The sequence below is a fragment of the Mauremys reevesii genome, linkage group 7 (assembly GCF_016161935.1).
Source record: "Mauremys reevesii isolate NIE-2019 linkage group 7, ASM1616193v1, whole genome shotgun sequence".
Taxonomy (NCBI): Eukaryota; Metazoa; Chordata; order Testudines; family Geoemydidae; genus Mauremys; species Mauremys reevesii.
Window position 1 is genome coordinate 65209356 of NC_052629.1, and position 18126 is coordinate 65227481.

At 59.1% G+C, this 18126-nt stretch overlaps 2 protein-coding genes across 4 annotated transcripts in view; one reads left to right on the forward strand and one right to left on the reverse strand.

Moving 5' to 3' along the window:
- Positions 1-1704: 1704 nt before the first annotated feature.
- On the forward strand, positions 1705-8460 carry LOC120369121 (platelet factor 4-like). The gene is made up of 5 exons (XM_039482052.1): positions 1705-1781; positions 1872-2004; positions 2706-2795; positions 3066-3154; positions 8215-8460. The coding sequence occupies exons 1-4, from the start codon at positions 1712-1714 to the stop codon at positions 3139-3141; spliced, it is 369 nt and encodes a 122-aa protein (XP_039337986.1). The 5' UTR covers positions 1705-1711; the 3' UTR covers positions 3142-3154; positions 8215-8460.
- Positions 8461-11757: 3297 nt separating this feature from the next.
- TMEM72 (transmembrane protein 72) overlaps positions 11758-18126 on the reverse strand; it is a 33118-nt gene continuing 26749 nt past the window's right edge. For all 3 annotated transcript variants that reach the window (XM_039481501.1, XM_039481500.1, XM_039481499.1), the window contains exons 2-5: positions 14139-14205; positions 13748-13819; positions 12635-12774; positions 11758-12414 (exon numbers count right to left, since the gene is read on the reverse strand). In XM_039481501.1, coding sequence (XP_039337435.1) covers positions 11936-12414; positions 12635-12774; positions 13748-13819; positions 14139-14205 — 758 coding nt within the window. In that variant the 3' untranslated portion in view covers positions 11758-11935. The remainder of the gene's footprint in view (positions 12415-12634; positions 12775-13747; positions 13820-14138; positions 14206-18126) is intronic.

The window sequence follows — 18126 nt, forward strand, 5'->3', positions numbered from 1 at the left end:
GAAACCTAAAGCAGATTTGAGATGAAGCAGGATCGTGTCCCAGGGTTCATCTCACACATTTCCAGCAGCCTTTCGGCCTGAGAAAACAGTAAGCTTAACTCCTTCTCCCAAACATCCTGGCAATTAGCACAGGGTAATTCATGCATTAAGCAGTTCAGATACAGGTTACCACAATCTTCAAAGAGACACAGACAATAATACTATTTTACTTAAGTATCTTCCTAAATGTTATATATTCCTTTTTTGATCTTCGAATCAAAGCTATAGCGATAGACAAGACTTGTTTGCTTACATCACAAGACCTGAGCAAACATCTACCCTTCTACCTCTAACAATGCAGATTGCATTTTAAAGCTCTATTCATTCACAGATTTTCCTAATAAGTCTCTAAAGTTTGTCCATGGGCTAGGTCAGCCTGTGAGTTAATTAACTCTTTCTGGCCCTGTCATCTTTCAATGAGATATTATATTACACTCATAACATCACACCTCCCAATACCTCCTCCAGTGCCACCCAAGTACTCCCAGCAGCACCCTCCAACTACCCCCACCAACTCCCCCAGGTAACCCTGGGCTGGGCACCGTACTCACGGCAGCCTGGGGCAAGGCAGCAAGGCGTGCACGGGGTCGTTCTGCTGTATGCAGGGAGAGTGACCTGGCTGCAATGGCAGGTCCCTGGTCAGCATGAAAGGTGTGGTTAGGCTGCTGAGAGGTAGGTGCCCAAGGGGTTGAGTACTGCAGGGAGCACCTCGGGGCAGGGGCGGCTCTAGGCCCCAGCACGCCAAGCGCGTGCTTGGGGCACCATGCCGCGGGGGGGCGCTCTGCCAGTCGCCGGGAGGGCGGCAGGCGGCTCCGGTGAACCTCCCGCAGGCATCCCTGCGGAGGGTCCGCTGGTCCCGTGGCTTCGGTGGAGCATCTGCAGGCACATCTGCGGGAGGTCCACCGGAGCCACGGGACCGGCAACCGGCAGAGCGCCCCCCGCGGCGTGCCGCCGTGCTTGGGGCGGCGAAATGGCTAGAACCGCCCCTGCCTCGGGGAGCATCTCAGGGCAGCCAGGCTCTGCAGCAGGGGCCAGCTCCAGGGGGGCAGTGGCAGCTGGCGCCAGGCTTCTTCGGAGCAGAGGCAAGAGCGTGTCAGGAGCTGCCCTGAGCTGTGCTGCCCACTCTGCCTGGGGTGTGCCTGGCAACGCAGAGGCAGCCTGGCTCTGGGAGCAGGGCAGGGAGGGCTGCCGGGTAGCCAGCCAGCGCCCCGGTTCCCACAGCACGAAGAGTCAGGAGTGGGCCAGGTGGCTCTCCCCAGCTTCCGGTCCACCAGTTCCTGGTGAAAGGTGATGGTTTTTAAACTGTGGGGTGCGCCCCCAAGGAAGGTATGTGCCACAGAAATTGGTAGGGGGGGGACCTGACTCCATGTGCTCCTTCATATTCTACCTCTAAGGGGCGCAAATATTCTTGCTCTCCCTGGGCTCTAAACTGCTCGGTTAGGGTTAGGCTCTGTTCAAACCGCAAATCACAGCACATGGGAGAGCTCCCCAGTCATTGTGGCTTTGTAGCTGTCTCGCCCTCATTTCCATGGAAAGCAGAAACCCTGCCAGGAAGCAGCTGAAACTATTCCCTTGCTGCTGGGTTGGGCATGGGAACGCCCCCTGCCTGCAGCTGCCTTTATAGAGCCCAGCTCCTGGTGTGCTGCTGCTTGTGCCACTCTCCGGAGCTAGCATGTCCCCCATGCCCAAGGCGGCCTTCGTAGGCATGCTCCTCTTCTGCCTGTGCCCCGGGCACCAAACAGGTAAGCAGCAGAGGCCGTGCAGACTCCCTGCGGGTGGGACTGCAGAGGGCGTTCACCCAAGGACTCTTAGCTGTGTCTTTTCCCATGCAGTCCTGCGGGCCCAGGCGCTTCATGTGCCCACGAGGTGCATGTGCTTGAAGTTCCAAGAGAAGGTTAATCCCAGATTCATAATGGATTTCCAGATCATTGAGAAGGGAGCCCACTGCCCCCGCCATGAGATCATGTGAGTAGTGTCTGGCTGCTGTGCCAGCCAGAGTCCGAGCTTACCCCCTCCCTGCCCCCGGTGGGCTGTGATTCAGGCTCTTTTGGTTGAGAGAACCTGCCGTAACCATGGCCATCCTCTGGCCAGGTGTCTCTGTTACCAGCAGCAGCCTTCCAGCTGCGTTACCCTTCTCTGGGGTCTCTCCCTCCGCCCAGAGCAAAAGTATCTGGCCATCCTCCTTCCCTGCCTATGTCTCCCCACACCCAGCTACCACAGGGCCCAGCCTCTCTGCTTTTCCAGGGAAGTTTCACCTGGGCCGGTGTGACTCACATCTCCCTGTGGAGATGGGTTGGGTGGGGGGCCTTCCTCTACCCCACTCCCAGTCACGTATCTGATTGTAGACAGGAAGGTACACAGTCTTTCCTTTGTGCTACACGCCAGGGAGGAAACCCCTCCTTCTCTCCACTAGCCAAGCTATTCACATTGCCACTCTCCTGGCTTGCTTGGTTCACACCTTGGATGTTGCAGGAACAGGCCCGGAACTTTGTCTGAAAATATGTTCTTGTTTGCCTGGTGTAAATCTGGAGTGACTCTCCAGATCAGAATCAGGCCCATGATACTCGTCTGGCTGATAGCAAGACCCCAGTTCCAGCACAGGCCCCTGCGGCCCTGCCAGGGCACCAGGCACTGCAGGGGACCAAATGCACCTGCTTGTCTTCCAGATTAACCGTGAGGCTCGAGAGAGGCCCGAGAGAAACATGTCTCGACTTATCCAAGAAGCAAGGGAAGGATCTGCTGCATTGCTGGAAGAGGTCAGTGCTCGGAGAAATGGGCCCTGGCCCCAGTTGGCAACTGCCAGCACCTGCTCCCCAGGCTGGCCCTTCGCTGTGTGCAGTGGCAGCACTGGCCCAGATTGCGATGCTGGCTGCACAGCTGCCCGGGCCGCAGGGAGGGCAGTGGGGTCACTGCAAGCTGCTGCCAGTGTACAGAGAGCAGAGCCTGGCCTGTTTGGCTTGTCCCTCTGGGTCCCAGTGGCTGAGAGGCCCTCGGTCCTGCTCTGAAGGAGCATCCTTCTCTTACAGAAACCTGAAGAACCCCAGGAAGCAGCACCACTGCATGAGGAGGGGGCAGCGACAGAGGACCAGGGCAAAGCAATGAGCACGATGCACAGGCAAGGCCACGCTCTGGGCTCCAGGTGCAGGCCTCCCGGGGCTCCCCCTGCACGGGAACTAGCTGCGGCCACGTGAGATGAAGCAGGGAGAACTCCCCGCCCAGCTCGTGGCCCAGAGCAGGACTTGGATCCACAGCCTGTCAGCCCAGGCTGCTCCCACAGTGAGATGACAAGTGAGCGCGGCCTGGCCAGGCCAGGGTGGGGCCGGGCCAGGATATGGGACCACACACCTTGGGTTTGCCACACCTTTCCTCCCCAGTCGAGGCTTACGAGCAGGATATCCATTATGCAGAAGTATCAGCCAGAACCTAGGGTTGCCAATTTTCTAATTGCACAAAACCGAACACCCTCGCCCGGCCCCTTTCCCTTCCCTGCCCCTTCTTTGAGGCCCTGCCCCCACTCACTCCAGCACCCCTCCCTCCATCGCTCACTTTCACTGGGCTCTGGGCAGGGGGTGTGGGCTCTTGGGTGGGGCTGGAAATGAGGAGTTCAGGTGCGGGAGGGGGCTCCAGGCTGGGCTGAGGGGTTTGGAGTGTGGGAGCAGGCTCAGGGCTGGGGCAGGGGGTTGGGGTGTGGGAGGGGGTGCAGACTCCAGCTGGGGGTGTGGGATCTGCAGTGGGGCCAGGGATGAGGGGTTTGGGGTGCAGGAGGGGGCTCTGGGTTGGGGCTGAGGGGGTTGGAGTGTGGGAAGGGCCTCAGGGCTTGGGCAGAGGGTTGAGGTGTGGGAGGGCGTGCGGGGTTGAGGTCTCTGGGAGGGAGTTTGGGTGCAGGAGTGGGTTCTGACCTGGGGCAGGAGGTTGGGTGGGGGGTGCAGGGTCTGGGAGGGAGTTAGGGTGTGGGAGGAGGTTCCAACCTGGGGCAGGGGGTTTGGTGTGTGGGCTCTGGCTGGGTAGCGCTTACCTCAGGCTCCCTGCCTGCCCTGGCTCGGCGTGGTTCCTGGAAGCAGTTGGCATGTCTGGCCCCTAGGCAGAGGCACAGTCAGGTGGCTCTGCGTGGTGCACGCTGCCCGTGCCTACAGGCACCTCCCATTGGCCATGGTTCCCAGGGCCAATGGGAGCTGTGGAGCCGACGCTTGGGGCGGGGGCAGCACGTGGAGCTTCCCTGATTGCCCATGTACCTAGGGGCTGTAGGGACATGCTGGCCACTTCCGGAGAGCTGTGTGGAGTCAGGGCAGATAGGGAGCCTCCCTTAGCCTTGCTGTGCTACCAACCAGACTTTCAATGGCTTGGTCAGCAGTGCTGACTGGAGCTGCCTGGGTCACTTTTAGACCAGGCGTTCTGCACCATGCTCCCAGTGGCTTACGGGAAGAGTGGAAAGCTCCACCCTCGCAGTGGCTAGAGGAAAGCAAAGCCCCTGTCCACGCTCTTTCCCAGAGATTGAAAGCTGATAAAGTTTAGGGCTCTTTCCTTTGGACAGGAACAATCTCAGACTGCCCTTATCTCTGCAGGCACCGTATAAGTTAAACTGTAAACCCGCTTCCCCCTTTCAGGCTCGCTTTTCCGCCCCGCAGCCCCGCCAGCAGGATCAGTTACAGTTACACCTGACGTAGCACTGCCAGGTTCGAGGCCAGTACTTATTCTGTGTACAGGGGCGGCTCTAGAAAGTAGGCTGCCCCAAGCAGCGCGGAGCGCTGCGCCGCCCTTCCCCGGTCCCGCGGCGGGTCCCCTCTTCCCGCGGCTCCGGTTGAGCTCCTGCCGGCATGCCTGCGGCAGGTCACCGGAGCCCGGGACGAGCGGACCTGCCGCAGTCATGCCTGCGGGAGCTCAACCGGAGCCGCGGGAAGACGGGACCCGCCGCAGTCATGCCTGCGGCAGGTCAGCTCGTCCCAGGCTTCGGTGACCTGCCGCAGGCATGCCGGCGGGAGCTCCACCGGAGCCAAATGCCGCCCCCCCCGGGAAACGGCCGCCCCACGCGCCTGCTTGGCGCGCTGGTGTCTAGAGCCGCCCCTGTCTGTGTACCAGCTGTCTCCTCACCTGACCAAATGGCTCCAGCCCTCCACAGGAGGGTTGCGAAGGAACCAGGCAGGAAGGATAAAACAATAGCTCAGGGCCATACCTCCCACTCAAAAGGACCAGTTCTGCAGAGAGGGTGGTTAGGTTGGGTGGTTTGAAACCTCTGCCAAGGATAACATTGATGAAGCTGCTCGATTCAGTGGGAAACATCCCTGTCAACAGGGGCCCTGTAGCCTCGAGCCAGTGCCAGGGCTGCGCAGCCAGCACTGAGGAGAGAGAGAGCTGTTAATGGTGCCACTGGCAGCCAGAGGGGGCACTGGTCGGCTCGGCTGGGAGCTGACAGACACAGAGTCCGGGGGCAGCAAGGCTGACCCAGAGACTGACGGACGGAGAGCCAGGCGCTGCAGGGGTAACTTGGTGCCCAGAGAGAACAGGGATGGAGGAGAGTGCCCAGCATAGGGAAGGCACTAGAGGAATGGGTCTCAGTTGTTTTTAAATCTACCTTGCTAAGCTCTAATCACTGTTTGGGAAATAAATCACACTAGATTTTGGAGTCTGCCATCACTGCAAACTTCCTGAGCACAGGCTCCTGGGGGAGCAGGCAGGCAGGGTCCAGTCCTGGCTGGAGCTACTCGGGGTTACGGGCGGTGACCTGGGAGTTGTCATCCAGGGAGCCAGTGGGCGAGCAACTGGGTGGCAGGAACCCACCCCAAAGAGAAATGGAGCCATAGCTGGATGAGAGTGTTCAGGGACTGCAGTTCCCCTGCTTGGATCACACCCCCGAGTCTCACACTGGAGAACTTAGCAGACACCGGTTCCCTGGCTGGCCCCAGACAGGGATGGAGATGAATTGGATTGAAATTTCCCCTATTTGCAGGAACTACTCCGCAAATTCACAATGCAAGAGACACTGAGCCACCTTGTGGCCTTGCCGTGCCACTGCACAGCACACGGGCTCCAGGCCCCCTTGCTTGGGAAATGCCTCATTAATGCCATGATATTAATCACTCAGTGGTGCAACCTCCTCTGGAACTTGGTGGGCAGGGCTGGGAGGGACCAGGGAAGGGCAGCGAGGATGATCTGGGCCTGGAAAAAAACCCTAATCATCCTCGCTGATTGAAAGGCTGGGCTTGTTACCAAGAGAGGAGACCAAGGAGAGGGATGTGATAAAAGTATATCAAATAAGCGGTGGGACCCAGAAGGAAGGTCAGGGTGTCTGTTCTCCCTGTCTCTTCACACCACAACAAGGGGACATTTAACAGCTCTGAAAGGTGGGAAATTCTGAACTAATGGTTCTTCACACAGTGGGTAGATAGCCTGTGGGACTCACTGCCACAGGATTTTGTTGCGGCCAAAAACATAGCATGAGTCAAAGCCAGATTGGGCATTTATATGGAGACCAAGCCTAGCCAGAATGAGTGTGACAGGGCACCCTCTGCTCCCGTCTTCTTGGCTTCACACACAGGCTGCTCAGGGACCTTCCTTTTGTAGCTCCCAGCATCTGGTTTGTTTCCAGTGCTTCACCTCCCCACCTTTTCCATACTTCTGTAGCCAGGCTGTTTCTGGAGAGATTAGGTGTAACTACCCCTTCTCCCAAGGGCTGGGGGTGGGAAGTTGTCTCTCCACACAGCTGGCTCCCTTTATCCGGCCCAGGTAGTCTTTCCCTTTGGGCATCCTTCCTGTGCTTTGGGCTGGTGTGAGGTTGGGGTCAGAGGGAAGCCCAGGGCTGGCCTCGCTCGGCATGGGGCTACAGGCAGGGAAGATGGCGCTCTCAGCAGAACAAAGAGCTCCTGGCATCACTCACTTTTCCTGGCTCTGAATCACCATTGGGGGCAATGGAGCATGGTGCAGGGAGGGGGTCAGTCCCTGGAGCGAGGGGCCAGCCAGGGGCAATGGGACATGGTAGGGCAGGGGCTGCCCTGCCCAGCCCAGTGTGAGGGCACTATTAACAAACCAGCAGTTGCCAGACGCAGTGTCCTGCCCAGCCCTGTGCTGCCAGCGTGCCCCTTCCCCTCGGGGGCGGGCCCATGCCATGCCACACAGACCCCCACCTCAACTCCCAGAGCCCCCGCCCAACCCTCCCATAAATGCACAGCGCCCTGCACACCAGCACCCTGCCCAGCACCCCCCTGCCCACAGCCCCACCACAACTGCCCAGCACCCCCCACAGAACCCACACTCCCTCGTGCTTCAACACACACAGATCTGCCCCACCCCCTCACAGCCCAGCACCCCCCCAGACCCTTCAGAGACCCACTCCCCTATGCCCTGCCTCCCGGCTGCCCTCACCAGCCTTGCTGGGAAGTGACTGCGTCTGCCGGGCTGAGCCGGCAGCACAGCCAGGGCTGGTCCCGGGGTGGGGAATCGCTCCGGTCCCTCTGGAGTGGCGCAATCAGCCAGGGCCTGCCCTGGCCAGGCTCCCTCAGGACACACTTGCCTGGAGGGGCCCAGCCAAGCCCCCAGCACTATTCTGCTCCCCCCACTCTGACTGCTGAGATTGGCCAGGCTTCTGCACCAGTCCCAGGCAGTTCAGCTCCAGGGAGGCAGGTGGGGACTCACAAAGCAGAGACTGCCTGGAGCCAGAGGTGCACTGGGGTCCGGCCAGGACGCAGAGAGAAGTGCTTGGCTGACCGGCGGCAGGTCAAGAGGAGCAAGTAATGGGTGGGGAGGAGCCAGCGGGCTGGTGGGGTCTTGCACAGTGCAAGCGGAGCAGGCTGGGGCCCCTTCTGAGCATGGGCCCGGCTCCATGGCACCACCGCCCCCATTGTAAACCTGGCACTGGGTGTCAGCGCCTGCCTGAGAGGCAGGGCAGCGGGGATTCGCCCCTCAGGGAATGTAGCTGACACACTGGGATAGATAGTGCATGAACACCCCAGCCTGGCAGGTTCGCTGAAGGACTCCCAGGTACTCCAGTGTCACTGCACTGGGCTGGTTGGGAGGGAAACCAAGGCAAAGTTTATTCACAAAGAGCAGAGATGTGAGTGATACCAAGCCAGCACAGACGAGCCAGGGCTGGTCACCACCAAACCCCACCTGCTTTCTAGTGACGAAAACGTCACTGGAGCCAGTTACACTCTTTGCTTAACCTGTTTTCTTACTCACATCAAGGTACTGGCATCTCCAGCCCTGCAGACAAGGGGACCCGACTTTCAAAAGGCTCGCAGTGTGCTTTATCCTGTGGTCCTTTGGCGCCAGATGCTTTTTGTTTTCTGCTTGTATTTCCCAAACCTTGCTGATCTGTCCCAGAGGCAAGTTGACCCACGGCTCTTCCATCCCCTGCATGTTCATATGGATATGGGCTTCCATTGCTTTGACTCCGTACTGCTCTGCTTCATTGGAGACAGGTCGACAGCCGCCTTCCACCCCAACTGGGGGAAGCCTGTGCTTCCCCGCGTTTGGGCACCAACTTTAAAGCAGCCCACCAGCAAGCGACTGTAATTCTGCCCATGGTGTTAACACATTTCACAAGGACATTCATCCCTGGCACGTCACCAGCTTTCATGAAAGCCCTGCCTCACTCCTCTCCTACCGGACACAACTGGCTGATTCTTTGGGGTTCAGGCCCTCTGTTCTCCCCCGGGATGGCTGTGTGACATTTCACTCCATATGTTTTATGGAAATATGCTTATGAGTGTGAATATTCTTTCTGCAAAAGGTCTCTTGTAAGGTATCATACCAAAGGTTATAAACTACTGAAATATTCCTCCTATTTGTATGCATTGTGACAAAGTTCCTCCTCTACCTTGGTGGGTCCTGTGCTTATTGGCAGATTTGCTCACCTCAGTGATCTTCCCCTCTGGTGGAACCCACAGTCTGGGTCAACTCCTCCTGTGTCTGATCAGGAGTGGGGAGTTTTGGGGGGAACCTGGGCCCGCCCTCTACTCCGGGTTCCAGCCTAGGGCCCTGTGGATCGCAGCTGTCTATAGTGCCTCCTGTAACAGCTGCATGACAGCTACAACTCCCTGGGCTACTTCCCCATGGCCTCCTCCAAACACCTTCGTTATCCTCACCACAGGACCTTCCTCCTGGTGTCTGATAACACTTGTACCCATTCCTTAGTCCTCCAGCAGCACACCCGCTCACTCTCAGCTCCTTACACCTCTTGCTCCCAGCTCCTCAGATGCACACCACAAACTGAAGTGAGTTCCTTTTTAAGCCCAGGTGCCCTGATTAGCCTGCCTTGACTGGCTGCAGGTGTTCTAATCAGCCTGTCTGCCTTAATTGGTTCTAGCAGGTTCCTGATTACTCTAGTGCAGCCCCTGCTCTGGTCACTCAGGGAACAGAAAACTACTCATCCAGTGACCAGTATATTTGCCCTGTACCAGACTCCTGTACCCCACTGGTCTGGGTCTGTCACAACATGTATCATTCTTGTATCTGAAGCTAGAAATATAAAGTATAATGCTGAGGTCCTATTGTAATTATGCAAAGTATGGTTTAGAATCTTGATGGCTCCCCTTGACTAGGGCAATTAGTTGTAAATGGTTTATTTACCTGCAAGCCTTCCTGGGTACCTGTGGGCCAACCAGGAAGAATGGAGACTAGGGGGTGGTCTTACAGTGACGTGTGACCTTGTCACATGATACTGGAATCCATCTTAATCCTTGAACTTTTCCATTGATGAGGTGGTGGTGGGGACAAGCACAGGCAAAAGATTACCGCCTTGTGCCAAAGCTATAAAAGGGGGTGGAGCAGGCCAAAAGGGGCTGCCAGTCACGAGAAAACCCCTGCTTACCACCTGAGATGCCTGCTGGATCTAACAAAGACTGTACCAGGGGAAAGGATTGAGCCCAGACTAGGAAGGAGTCTAGTCTGTGAGAGAAGCTTATTGGAGCATCTTCGAGAGTGAGATATTACCTATATTCAATTTCTTAATGTATTAGGCTTAGACTTGTGTGTTTTGTTTTATTTTGCTTTGTGACTTACTTTGTTTTGGCTGTTATTACTTGAAACCACTTAAATCCTACTTTTTATACTTAATAAAATCACTTTTGTTTATTAATAAACCCAGAGTAAGTGATTAATTACTTGGGGAGCAAACAGCTGTGCATATCTCTCTATCAGTATTATAGAGTGTGGACAATTTACAAATTTACCCTGTATAAGCTTTATATAGAGTAAAATGGATTTATTTGGGATTTGGATTCCATTGGGAGCTGGGTGTCTGGGTGCTGGAGATAGGAACCCTGCTGAGCTGTTTTTAGTTAAAGTCTGTAGCTTTGGGAGAGTGGCCCAAACCCTGGGTCTGTGCTGCAGCAGGCTAGCATGTCTGGCTCAACAAGGCAGGGTTCTGGAGTCCCAAGCTGGCAGGGAAAATGAGCTCAGAGGTAATTTCAGCACATCAGGTGACAGTCCCAAGGGGAGCTCTGTAACCAAACCCATCACAGGCTGGGCCCTGATTGTCAGCCCCCCTATCCCTGGAGGTGCTGCTCCCCATGGCGGTGCAGGGCAGGGCAGACGTTGGCACTGGAAGATGGACCCACCCCACTCTGTCCTAGGGCCATGCTAGGGCATGGGAGGAGGGGGGGGTGGCTGCAGGGACTCAGGCAACCAGCCCTCTCCTGCAAACAGCAGGCTGGTGGGAGTGCTGTGTCCCTTGTTCCCACATGGCCCCACAGCCGCCCTAGTGGGAAGCACTGATGGCATCTGATGCATCTGATGCCCCTAGGCTGGCTCTGTTCCCTGCGGCTTATCAGCAATGCTGCTATGAGAAAGCCGGCAGCCCAAGGGGCTGGGGGTTAGATCCAGCTGGCTGGGGAGCATGGCCCATGGCCAGCCACACAGCAGGATGGGGAGCTAGGGCAGACGCTGCAACTCCGCTGGTACGACCATCTAGCACTGAGCAGATGCTGACGGAGGGGCTGGAAAATGTCTGAGAGCGAAGGCTTCACTGTCCTGGAAATACGTTGAGCAGAGTCTGGCCGGGGCAGAGCCTGCATGGATCCCACGGGGAGTGGGGCCGGATGGTTGCCACGGTGTACTGACACATGGCCAGAGCCTGCCAGGATCCCTCGAGTGGGCGGGCGGTGCCCAGGGTTTTACCAAAGCTATTATTTGGTTTTAACTGATTTTCATCTGAATTTTGGACCGCTCAAGTACATGGACATAATGATTAGGTTAAGAAAATCCAACCCATCCCACTAGCAGATGCCTCTCTGTTAATAGTAAGTTAGTGGCAGTGTGACTGTGAGGCTGCCTGTTAAAGGAAGGCAACAGAGTGAAAAAGACAGACAGACAGACACACTCACCTGTGCACGTACACCTGATGTACAGCTTACAACATAAACCACAGCATGGAAGGGCTGTCAGTTCACCACTCTGTCTGGGCTCGATTGCTCTTTCTCCATCCCTCCCAGCCCCCCTAGGATTAACTCTGATATTTACCCAGAAAACTAGGAAGTGGATTTGTCTGCCCTGATTTCCACCCATTTGCAGTGTTTGGAACACACACTGATCAAGTCCCAGGAACCATTCAACTAAATAAAGATGGGAACTGAAGGGCTTTGCCCAGAGGCTGGTCCGGCCCCAACAGGTGAGTAGCCAGGACAGGTCTCTGAATGCCAGTGCTGCAGCCAGCCCCGGAAGCTGGCACTGCACCTGCCAGCCCTGCCCTCCAGCCGGTAGCAGCGTTAGTTGTTGGGGGGGGTTGGTTGGGCTCCCGGGCACCAGGACCCCACCTTGCAGGGGCTGCCCTGCTCCAGATAGGTCGGCTCTTCCCTTGGCGCCTGGGCGAGGGAAGCCGAGTCCTGAAGCCAGGTCCCAGGCCAGCAGGTGGGGAGCTGCAAGCTGTTGCCACTCACCCCAGGCTGCAGGCGAGGAGGGCGGGCGCTCAGAACAGGCCTGTGGCACTGAGGGGCGTGACGAGGAGCGGGGTCTCCGTGGGCCCGAGGATTGGGGCTGTGTCGGATGTAGTCTCCTCGGCCTCGCTCTCCGCCTCGTCTGGGCTCTCGCTGATGGAGGGGATGATCCTCACCAGCTTCTCTTGGAAGTGCACCTGCTTGCCTGGGGCCAGGGTGGGCAGGGTGGTGGTGGGTGGGGATGGGGTGGGCTCGGCTGGCCATCCAGCACCCTTGTCCTTGCTGCCCTTCAGGATGCTCTTCATGTGGTTGAGCAGGGAGGCGCGCTGCTCTCGGCGCCCTCCAGGGAAGGTGAAGGTCTGCTCGGTGTCGCCACAGCCCATGGAGGTGGCAGCCATGGCACAGGGGTCCACATACTGCTCCAGTGGTCCCCGCACCTCCCCGTGCACCGGGCTCTTCTTCCGCTTGCTCAGCAGGAAGTAGGCCAAGCCGGTCAGCACCAGCATGGAGCCTGGGAAAAGGCACCGGAGATGAGACATGACAAAGAGCTGGGGAGGGGTCGCCAGGAAAACCAGGCCATGGCCCCTCCCTTCCATCATAGCTGGACCACGGCCCCCTGCCTGGCACCCCTGTCCCATCACAGCTGGGCCATGCCATCCCAGCCTGGCACCCACCGCCATACCCCATTCCCCCACCCCCCATGCTATCTGTGGCTCCAGCGCGCTCCTCACCGGGGATGGTGACGTGCCAGACCAGGACAGGATGCAGGAAGCAGGCTACCGAGAGCAGCATGTAACCCAGGAATTTCTGGAAGCTCGCTGGCTGGGTGCTTCGCTTCCAGAAGGCGTGTGCCAGGGAGCCCGGCTGGTAGCTGGGGAGAGAGGGGCAGGCGAGGGCTTAGGCAGGGAGAACTGGTCACCACCACCAGAGGCACATGGCGGCAGGGCTGGGTCTAAATGCCCCTCTGGTGCCCACTGGCCCCAGAGCTCAGAGCACCAGGCCAGCCTTGGACATGGGGCTGGCTAAGGCTTGAGTGGCCCATGGAGTTCAGGGGGCACAGGGCTGAGCGCCAAGTATTCTCACCCATTCCCCCATCCCGGGGACACACCCATGGGTGCCCAGGCCCTGAGGCAGAGGAAGTGTGAGTGACACATACAGGCCCTGGGGGCAGCAGCCTGGCCAGCATGCAGGGTTTGGTGCTGCCAGCAGGGGGCAGGCTCCCCTGGAGGTGAGTCTGCAGCCCCATCTGGTCAGCCTTGTACCACCAGCTGGGTGTAGGTGAGGGACAAGGGGGATCATGGGGAGCAGGGGGAGGAGTGTGGGCAGGATACATGGAGGTGAGGGTGGGACATATGGGAGGGTGCATGAGGGGTGTGTGGGCACGGCTCATAAGGGGTGCATGGGTGTGGGATACCCAGAGGGCATGGGCAGGATACACGGAGATGGGGATGTGAGGTGGGTGGAGTCCACAGGGGACATGGGTGGGGGTATGAGCAGGGTGCACGAGGATGCAGATGTGGGGTGGGCGGGGTGCATGGGGGCATGGGCAAGGCACATAGGGTTTGGGCATGGCGTGAGCAGAGGGCATGGACAGGGTGCGAGGGGTGTGCGGAGTATATAGGGCCATGGGCAGGCACACAGGGTGTGGATGTGGGCAGGGTGCATGGGATGTGGGCGTGGGGTGGGCATGGGCAGGGCTCATCGGGTGTGGGCAGGGCAGAGTGCACAGGTTGTGGATGTGGGGGTGGGGCCTGGGCAGGATACGCGGGGCGTGGGCATTGGCAGGGTACACGGGGTGTGGACGGGGGGTGGCAGTGGGGTGGGCGTGGGCAGGGAGTACTCACGTGATACACATGCCCAGGAGCAGGCTGACGAAGAAGGAGACTTCACAGATGGAAACCGCTGCCCCTGAGAAACTGAAGTGGGGGACCATGAGGGCCAGGCCTGGTCACAGCCATGAGGGCGGCAGAGCCAGCGTGGGGCTCGAGGCCGTTACCTTTGCCGGCCAGCTGGGCTCCAGAGCCCCAGCTCCCCCTGCCCAGCCATTGCACAGGGAAGGTCACAGCGCGCTGCGGCCCCTGGCCAGATCCATTGGGGCAGGCAGTGCTGCATGGAGCTTGCAGGGCTGAGTTGCCCCATGGCTCACAGGGTCCCAGACTCCTACACTGCGAGGCCAGGAGAGGGCCACCTCCTGACGGCAGAACCACTCCCCGCGGTAACCCCAGTGATACTCACAGCAGGTAGACAGCCAGGCTCTGGAACTGCCCGCGCTGCAGGGTCTCCACTCCCACTCCAACCAGCACTGCAGAGAGAAGGCAGCACTGGAGTCATGGCAACGCCCACCCCATCACTGCCCTGCCTGCTCTTCACCTGGCCCTTGACTGGGTGGGGGTGGGGAGAGAAGGCAGAGTGTCCAGTGCTTAGAGTAGAGGGCTGGAGCCAAGAGGGCTGGGGTCTGTCCTTGGATCTGCCACAGACCTTTGGCCAAAAACTGAACCACTCCATGCCTCAGTTTCCCTAATGGGCTAATGCTGCTGCTCCCCACACTTTGCATACAGTATTGGGACTCCCTGGGGCTCAATGAGCATTGGAGTCTCCATGGCGCCCTTCACTGGGAACAGTCAGTTCCTCCTGTATAATAGTCCACTCCTCTTCTGTATTGATGATGCATCCCAGCTTTGTGCCATCATGGCAAAGGACCACCAGCCCCGGAAACACTGTCTCACTGTCGGCCCTTTCCCAGCTGTGTGCATGCACCCCGCGGTGTAGGAGGTGGGATTGTCACCCTGGCTGGGGCTATCATCCCCTGCCCCCAGTTGTCCAAAGAGCTTATGGGAGGGGGTGTGGGTTCCAGCTGGGGGTGTGGGCTTTGGGATGGGGCCAGGGATGAGGGGTTGGGTTGCTGGAGGGGGCTCTGGGCTGGGAGGTGGAGCCGAGGGGTTCAGAATATGGGAGGGGGCTCTGGGCTGAGGCAGGAGGTTCGGAGGTGGGAGGGGGTGAGGGCTCAGGCTGGGGGTGTGGGCTCTGGGGTGGAACCAGGGATGAGGGATTTGGGGTACAGGAGGGGGCTCTGGGCTGGGATCGAGGGGTTTGGAGGGCGGGAGGGGGATCAGAGCTGGGGCAGGGGGTTGGGGTGCAGTAGGGGGTCAGGGAGCTGCAGATCCAGTGCTTGGGGCGAGGGCAGCACGCAGAGCCCCCCGGCTGCCCCTACACGTAGGAGCCAGAGTGGGGATATGCCACTGCTTCCAGGAGCCATGCGGAGCCAGGGAGCCTGCCTTAGCCCTGCTGCACAGCCGACCAGACTTTTAATGGCCCAGTCAGTGGTGCTGACTGGAGCTGCCACAATCCCTTTTCGACCGGGCATTTCAGTCGAAAACTGGACACCTAGCAACCCTATTGTGAGGTGCGCCCGGCGGCGGGGCAGGACCAAGGGAGGCCTTGGCTGCTGTGGGCTGGCCAAGAGGCTTGTGAGTGAGTTAACCCATCTCAGGCCCTTCACGTGCCTTGAGCTCCAGGCACCAGCGTGCCTAGCACCCGCCACAGGGCCAGGCCTCGAGCGTGGCTCTGGGGCCAGAGCTGGAGTTTGCAGCTGGGCCTGTCCCTGCACTGGGAAAATCTGGGGTGGTGCATCCCAGCCTGGGAACAGGCTGCCCCATGGCCTAGCCAGCAGCCCAGTCCCACACACCGTTCAGCCTACAACACTCGAGCAGGGCAGGGGGCAGGCCTAAGTCTTGGCCTCTGCACTTGGCCTTCATCCCCACAGGCGCCCCTTCCAGCTGCCAGCATCCCATGGCGGCTGCAGCCGCTCCTGCCCTCCAGGGTTTGCTACCGTACCAGGGGGCAGGGTTTGAGAGACCCAAGGTGCCTCCTGCCCCAGGCCTTTTGGGCCGCATTGGCCCGTGGACAGACCTGGTGCAGGGGGTGGCAGGGCACAGTGACCATCCCATTCTCCACCAGGGCAGTGCCATGAACATCCACTGCTCCTGCACAAGCGGCCCCCAGCCTGGGCTGCTCCCCAGGGGACTGTCTGTGGGTGGAGGCCAGAGGCTAGACAGCCAGTCCTGAGCCTTTGGGGAAGCCTGCAGCTACTAGGGTCCTGAGGCCATACCAGGGCCAGAGAGACTCAGCCAGGCTGGGCATGGTGGAGGGCACCAGGCTGCCTGCCCCTTGGGGATGGGCTGGCACAAGTGCCCTGGTGCTGAGCCCGTGTGGGAAAGCCTTGTGGGAAATGGGCTGTAGCCACAGGGCCCCATGCAAATCCATGATCCCATGGCAGGCCCCAGAGGCGTCTTCTGTGTGCATGTGTGCGTGTGTGTGTGTGTGTGTGTGTGTGTGTGAGACAGACATTTGTGACTCTCGTGTGACTATTTGTGTGTATGACCTGTGTGTATCTGAGACTGTGTCTGTGTGTGAGAGACTGGGTGTATGTTTGTGACTCTCATGTGTATGACTATTTGTATGTGTGAGACTATGTATTTGTGAGACTGTATGAGAGGCTGCGTGTGTGATGCTTGTGTGTGTGTGTGTGTGTGTGAGATGGGGATAGTACATTAGTGAGATCTCTCTGTGTCACTGTGTTTAAGAGGGAGCAGCTAGCCACAACCACCTAACACACGTTTGCAAATCATTGCAGCAGGCAGTGCTGAGGGTGCTGGCTGTGTGGGGCAGGACCAGTGCTTTCCTTGGTGGTGTGCGTGCAGCGTCTGGCACAATGGGCAGCCGATCCCTGGCCAGTATCTCCAGACACTGCTATAGCACACACTAGCCATTTGCAATGACCTGCCCCGAGCGTGACAGTGCTTGGCTCCTGTCCACACAGCCAGGTTAGCAGCCTCCTTCGCAGCTCAACCAAAGTGGCATCAAATATCGGTGTCTGGCTCTGATCCCGGCCAGTCATGGCCTTTGGGGACTCACAGAGGGAGCAGGCTCCCCAGGGACAAGCCCTTCCCTGAGGCTGCTCTGTCGCCCAGGAGCGGAGGGTGAAGTCGGGTGCTGCAGGGCTGCAGGCCAGGGGAGGGGCTGGCTCGTCAGTGCCCTGTGCCGTGGTTGCGCGGGAGGCAGAGTGGTTTGTTTGCCTTCCCACGGTGCCTGCCAGGACGTTGTCACAGAGCTGTGCCAGGCAGCTGCGCTGCTTCGGGCCAACGCCTCTTGCAGGGGGACTGTCCTATTGCTGATGCTGCCTGCGTTCGGCCGCAGCTGCCCGCCTCCCTGGGGCAGGGCGAGCTGGGCATGAGGCGCTGTCTAAGCTGCTGGCATTGCTGATTCAGGAGCCATGTGCGTCCTGGATGACAAAGTGATGGCCCCAAGCCCAGCATCCACAGAACAGGACTAGTCTGACCATCCGCGTGTCATGGGCCCACTGGCCTGGGCTGAGCCCGCTACTTGGGTTTGACTGAGCACAAAGTCTGGAGACTGGCACTGGCTCCAGCTGGGGAATGTGGATCCTGCAGTTTGGCCCAGAGCCTCTCTCTACCTGATGCACATGGGCACACTCACAGCCAGGGCCGGCTCCAGACCCCAGCGCGCCAAGCGCACACTTGGGGCGGCATCCCGTGGGAGGGCGGCAGGCGGCTCCAGTGGAGCATCCGCAGGCACGCCTGCAGGAGGTCCACCGGAGCCGCAGGACCAGCGGACCCTCCACAGGCACGTCTGCGGGAGGTCCACCAGAGCTGCGGGACCGGCGACTGCCAGAGCGCCCCCCGCAGCGTGCCACCGTGCTTGGGGCAGCGCAAATCCTAGAGCCGCCCCTGCTCACAGCATCCAGTCAGGGGCCCCTTCCCTGCCAATCTCCTCAGGCTCTGCCCTGCATGGACTGGGACCTGCTGTCCCCTTCCCCCCGCCCCCCACTCCCCTGGCAGGGTCTCTCCCTCCCTTAGCACACATGGCTAGAGGGGGATAAACATTTTCCACTCATGGGGGCAGGGGGTAAAGCCAAGACTCATTGACTTTGCTCCCACCAGGTCAACACTGACAGCTGCAGAAGATCCCACCCTCAGTCTTTATCCAGCTCCCTGTAGCCTCCTCAGCTTCCTGTCCCTAACCACCCAGCCAGCCTTCTTGGCCTCCTTCCCTGCCGTACTGTGCTTGTCCTTACTGGAAGGGCCATCCCACTGGCCTCGGCCTCCTGCCCCTACCAAGCCCTGCCCTGGCTACCTGGGGGTGGCAGATCAGTAGCAGCAGGGGAAAGCATGCCAACCATGCCAGCTATGTTAATAGTGGCTGT

What these genes read in the sequence shown, in the direction of transcription:
- LOC120369121 (XM_039482052.1), top strand. Translation starts at nt 1,712, where the DNA reads ATGTCCCCCATGCCCAAGGCGGCCTTCGTAGGCATGCTCCTCTTCTGC. An exon ending in TGCCCCCGCCATGAGATCAT is followed by an intron (nt 2,005 to 2,705) that starts GTGAGTAGTGTC and finishes CTTGTCTTCCAG; the next exon opens with ATTAACCGTGAGGCTCGAGA. An exon ending in CTGCTGCATTGCTGGAAGAG is followed by an intron (nt 2,796 to 3,065) that starts GTCAGTGCTCGG and finishes CTTCTCTTACAG; the next exon opens with AAACCTGAAGAACCCCAGGA.